The sequence below is a fragment of the Sinohyriopsis cumingii genome, chromosome 8, assembly GCF_028554795.1.
Source record: "Sinohyriopsis cumingii isolate HCF-2022 chromosome 8, ASM2855479v2, whole genome shotgun sequence".
NCBI lineage: Eukaryota > Metazoa > Mollusca > Bivalvia > Unionida > Unionidae > Sinohyriopsis > Sinohyriopsis cumingii.
In genome coordinates this window covers 109,898,225-109,904,422 of record NC_142968.1, presented here as the reverse complement: position 1 = coordinate 109,904,422, position 6,198 = coordinate 109,898,225, and the positions used below count along the sequence as shown (strand labels likewise).

The window sequence follows — 6,198 nt, the reverse complement described above, 5'->3', positions numbered from 1 at the left end:
TTACCTTTGTTCAATTCTGTCATGTCAATTTTCATATCCATCTCTGATAATTTTCTCTGCTCCTTCTCTTCCTCCAGTGCCCTTTGCATACCACATAGTACTGTAAATAGTATAACACAGTTTGTTGAATCAAGCTTAGAAGTGTAAACTGGTAAGAAATGAGCATTCTATTGTGTTAAAAAGTGATTTACTTTCGCTAATGAGAAAGTGTTAAATATGAAACTTCTGTGTCAAACTGTATCTCTTTATAGCTGAGTTCAACCACAGACAACACAGACTCTGATCTCCCAATGCATATAGTGCCAATTGATCTGGCTCTATGTTTTTTTAATACTGATTACTACTAATAAACAACACAGACCAGATTTCCCAGTGTATTATGCAATGACAGTAATAAAAATTAGATTAAATTTAATTACTTGCCATGATGTTCAATATAAACAATTATATTACATTTTCATTTTTTTTATATAAATCTGTTATTTTCCTACAAGGTTACATGACACCAACTTTTACCTTTTAATCTGTATGACTAAACATGTTTGTCAGTCTAAATATGACTGAAGTAAAGCCAATGATGATCAAATGGCTTATTCTAAAAGATCAATACCACTGTGGTTTTATTAAATCAACAAGAATTACCATTGCATATTTCATGCATTTGCTCCATCAGTGCTGAGTCATTCTGTATGGTTGCTTTCTTATCTTCATCAACTTTTGCATGCAGACCTTCAAAGTCTTTAAAAAAAACCAAAAATGTAATTCTTTTAATGAATGAATTCCTTTCATAATGGGCATTTTCTTTCCAATATCATCAACCAGTTGAATCAATGCAACTGAAACTTAAGATTGTAGATTTCTTCAACTTGATATAAACTGAATCATTTCATTATAAACTGAATGGGTTCATTATCAACTTCACATAAACTGAATGGGTTCATTATCAACTTCATATAAACTGAATGGGTTCATTATCAACTTCATATAAACTGAATGGGTTCATTATCAACTTCACATAAACTGAATGGGCTCATTATCAACTTCACATAAACTGAATGGGCTCATTATCAACTTCAGATAAACTGAATGGGTTCATTATCAAGTTTGTATAAACTGAATGGGTTCATTATCAACTTCATATAAACTGAATTGGTTCATTATCAACTTTGTATAAACTGAATGGGTTCATTATCAACTTTGTATAAACTGAATGGGTTCATTATCAACTTCATATAAACCGAATGAGTTCATTATCAACTTTGTATAAACTGAATGGGTTCATTATCAACTTCATATAAATTGAATAAGTTCATTATCAACTTTGTATAAACTGAATGGGTTCATTATCAACTTCAGATAAACTGAATGGGTTCATTATCAACTTCAGATAAACTGCATGGGTTTATTGTCAACTTTGTATAAACTGAATGGGTTCATTTCAACTTCAGATAAACTGAATGGGTTTATTGTCAACTTTGTATAAACTGAATGGATTCATTATCAACTTCATATAAACTGAATGGGTTTATTGTCAACTTTGTATAAACTGAATGGTTTCATTATCAACTTCAGATAAACTGAATGGGTTCATTATCAACTTTATATAAACTGAATGGGTTCATTATCAACTTTGTATAAACTGAATGGGTTCATTACCAACTTCAGATAAACTGAATGGGTTCATTATCAACTTCATATAAACTGAATGGGTTCATTATCAACTTCATATAAACTGAATGGGTTCATTATCAACTTTGTATAAACTGAATGGGTTCATTATCAACTTCATATAAACTGAATGGGTTTATTATCAACCTCATATAAACTGAATGGGTTCATTATCAACATCATATAAACTGAATGGGTTCATTATCAACTTCATATAAACTGAATGGGTTCATTATCAACTTTGTATAAACTGAATGGGTTCATTATCAACTTCATATAAACTGAATGGGTTTATTATCAACCTCATATAAACTGAATGGGTTCATTATCAACATCATATAAACTGAATGGGTTCATTATCAACTTCATATAAACTGAATGGGTTCATTATCAACTTTGTATAAACTGAATGGGTTTATTGTCAACTTTGTATAAACTGAATGGGTTCATTATCAACTTCAGATAAACTGAATGGGTTTATTGTCAACTTTGTATAAACTGAATGGGTTCATCATCTACTTTTGTATAAACTGAATGGATTCATTATCAACTTTGTATAAACTGAATGGGTTCATTATCAACTTTGTATAAACTGAATGGGTTCATTATCAACTTTGTATAAACTGAATCGGTTCATTATCTACTTTGTATAAACTGAATGGGTTCATTATCAACTTTGTATAAACTGAATGGGTTCATTATCAACTTCAAATAAACTGAATGGGTTTATTGTCAACTTTGTATAAATTGAATGGGTTCATCATCTACTTTTGTATAAACTGAATGGATTCATTATCAACTTTGTATAAACTGAATGGGTTCATTATCAACTTTGTATAAACTGAATGGGTTCATTATCAACTTTGTATAAACTGAATGGGTTCATTATCAACTTTGTATAAACTGAATGGGTTCATTATCAACTTTGTATAAACTGAATGGGTTCATTATCAACTTCATATAAACTGAATGGGTTTATTATCAACCTCATATAAACTGAATGGGTTCATTATCAACATCATATAAACTGAATGGGTTCATTATCAACTTCATATAAACTGAATGGGTTCATTATCAACTTTGTATAAACTGAATGGGTTCATTGTTAACTGTGGAAGATGGTTTATGAGAGACTAATCCTGCATTTCATGCAGATGGTGATGTTAACAGGATCAATCTTTTCATATTTCAGAATGCTACAAACAAATCTTGCAACCTCTTTCTCATTTTAACTCTTTTTGCAGTAATAACTTGTATATTTGCTGTAGGAATTGGTAAATGCAAAATACACATTCATGTATATTAAACTACCCCTTCCTTTAATTCATGTATATTAAACTATCCCTTCCTTTCATTTTTAAAGTTGCACAATCAGTAATGTAAATGTTTATTAGCAATCAAAGAATGTGTCACATGTACAAACAAATAATGTCTGCAATTTACATTCTGAATGGGATTTTGTCAAATATTTCCATGATGTGCTGCAAGAGAAGGTCTTTTTTCATATCTGTCTGAAATATCTTCATCAAAAATTATCCTTAACATTTCAGATGAGTAAAAAGTGAATTTCATTATATAAAAACTTCAATGGTAATTCAAATGAATCACAATTAATTATGTCATGAAAAAGACAGATAATTACAACTAGTAAATCCTTTTCATTGTGGATCTAAAAGTGTATATGTTCTGCTCTATGGTACATCACATGCATGTTACATCTTAAATGCCCTGTAGGTACAAGCAATGATACATTACATCTCAAATGCCCTGTTGGTACAAGCAATAATACATTACATCTCACATGCCCTGTGGGTACAAGTGATATCATGTTACATATCGAATGCTCTGTGGGTACAAGCAATAACATATTGTATCTTAAATGCCCTGTGGGTATGAGCAATAACATTTTACATCTTAAATACTCTGTGGGTACAAGCAATAACATATTATATCTTAAATATCCTGTGGGTACAAGCAATAACATATTATATCTTAAATATCCTGTGGGTACATGTAATAAGATCTTAAATGCCCTGTGATTTCAAGCAATAACATGGCATAAAATATTTTAGATTTTAACTTATGCATCCCATATTGCTGAAGATGTTTGTAGCCATTTACCTGATTTTAACGTATGCATGCAATTTAGCACTTCTTTGTTAGTCCCAGAAATTGAGTTTATGTCCTTTTCTAAACCGTCGACTCTTGATGCAATTCTTTTGCTCAGGTCCAGGTTGATTTGACTCTCCGTTCTTATCAAAGTCATCTCATCTGTCACTTCTGTAGATAGATCTCATTGATTTCACTGACTCATTTCAAAGATAGTTTTCATTCACAGAAAGCAAATTTGATTGTTGTATAATTCATAGCACTAACTGTATATGGCCTTAAACACTAACTAAAAGTTGTCATTGTCATTCTTATTGTCATCATCATAGATTGGTAGATATCATCTATTTATTTCATTAATTTCAATCATTTTTTTCATTTAAAGAATGCAAATACACAAAAGAGAAATAGTTATACATATAGTTTTAATTTTAATTTAATTTTTTATTTCTTATCCAAAAGCAGAATATTTGAATAATCAATTTTATAAATTTCTGATACATTTTCCCTAGATGCAAACCTTTCATAAAAATTCATCGTCAATTTTAAAATGTGAATTATTTTGATTACAATGCACATCTTAAATAGCGTAAAGTTACTGAGATGATATTACTAACTCTGTCTTATTATGATAGTCATGTCCTAAGCAAGAACTATTCTGTTAGGATACACAAAATCCATCTGTATTCTGCAAATCTTTAGCATTTTCTCTTCTGTAAATACAGTAAATAAAAACAAACAAAAACAAGTACAATAAAAAAATATTGAACCTTTATGAAGGTGTTCCAGTTCTTCTTTAGCCATTTTCTCTGCATTCCTGCTCAGAGAACTCTCTTCAACAAATTTATTTCTATATTTTTGAAGTTCTGAAATAAAGGCACACCTATGATCAGTTAGACTGTAAATTGAAAATTTCCACTAATGTATCCATTTTATTTCTCATCACTCAAATCAGAGGCTTCCATTAAATATAACTGAGAAAACATATTGTCAGTAAGTGAAATGTTTTCTCTACGTGTTAATTTATTATATATTTGGTCTTTTTTAAAAATACATAGAAAAAAGCCTTGGTAATTTTCTAACACCTACTTCAGACTATAATTCAACCATTGCATCACCAAAAATGAAGTGCATACCTGCATGTACTGAATGAAGCCTTTCAGCAAGGATGGCTACTGTTTCCAGTGTTGTATTGGTGTCTTGCTGAATGTTGTCCAGTCTTGAAAGACTCTTGTCTACATCCATAAAATTTCTCCTCATCTCTTGCCGTGTTTGTGTATCTTCATTTTGAAAATCTGGAAAAATGAAGTTGCTGAATCATGTCTATTGAAAGGAAAATATTAATGTTTTGCTCTTTTGGTTATTTACTATAATTAATATGATAGTCCACTGATTCCTTTTGAAAAAGATATCACCCTTTTACATTTGAAATGTATTTTATTGCTTCATATAACCCCTTCCCATGAAGCAAAATACTATTAACATTTGCATTAATACATATGGGTTGATTCTTGTGTCAACTCATTATTTTTCTAGCACAGAGTATATTCCATTATAGTTTTGTTGAAACAAAAATATTTTTTGAAATTCCCATGTGCAAAGTTTATATCTAAATATGTCAAGTGTAATAAATAAGATGATTCCTAAGTGAGTGGAGGATAATTTACCAATTTTATTTGATACTCAAATCAGGAAAAATTCAGGAAAGTAATTTTCCTTGTATGGTAAATATCCTTCCCAAAAACCATAAAAGAGCTGTGTTGTCTCATGGGGCACTCTACAGATATTATGAACTTCATAGAGGGTGACAGGTATATGGTGAAGATGTTTGCATTTAAAACATGCACAATGGAGAGAATGTTGACATAACTCTTGTTACTTTCATGTACTGTGGCTGAACTTTCATTGGATATTGTACTTATGGAAAGTGTACATGATCAAAGCACTCAGCTAACCAAAATGACCATCCCACGTGCTAAAAAATCCCAGCCAGAATTAGTTTAAAGTACCAAATCTTTAGCAGTTACTGAAATAGGGAAAAGGAATTTTGCCAGTCTAGACAGTACAGTTTCTGAAAATGCAATGAATGAATTACCAAATACATGAAGATCTTCAGTAATGCAGCTCTTTTCAAGCAGTTTGCAGAAAAATGCATTCATAAAATCAGGTAGTCAAAATTTACCCTTTTTAAAAAATGAGGTAAAAGAACAGTTGCAAATCAGTGAAATTTAAACCCAAAGAGTGCCATGTGCCATCTTCAAGCTGACCCACTTTAACACCTGCAATAAAAAGTTGGCTTGTAGTATTTAACTATTGCCCTAAATATTTTTTTACAGATTGCAATAAACCGAATGTTTTTTTCAGCCAGTACACACTTTACTTATGTGTTTTAATTTCAGGGAAAAAATTCAAACTAAACTT

General features: G+C 30.5%; 1 protein-coding gene across 1 annotated transcript in view; it reads right to left on the bottom strand.

Annotated features, from left to right (window-relative positions):
- The window catches only part of LOC149794365 (uncharacterized), a 51,660-nt gene that overhangs the window by 19,118 nt on the left and 26,344 nt on the right, over positions 1 to 6,198 (bottom strand). The window contains exons 10-14 of the mRNA XM_089968536.1: positions 4,914 to 5,072; positions 4,548 to 4,643; positions 3,790 to 3,948; positions 643 to 738; positions 5 to 100 (exon numbers count right to left, since the gene is read on the bottom strand). Of these exons, the coding sequence (XP_089824662.1) occupies positions 5 to 100; positions 643 to 738; positions 3,790 to 3,948; positions 4,548 to 4,643; positions 4,914 to 5,072 (606 nt within the window). The remainder of the gene's footprint in view (positions 1 to 4; positions 101 to 642; positions 739 to 3,789; positions 3,949 to 4,547; positions 4,644 to 4,913; positions 5,073 to 6,198) is intronic.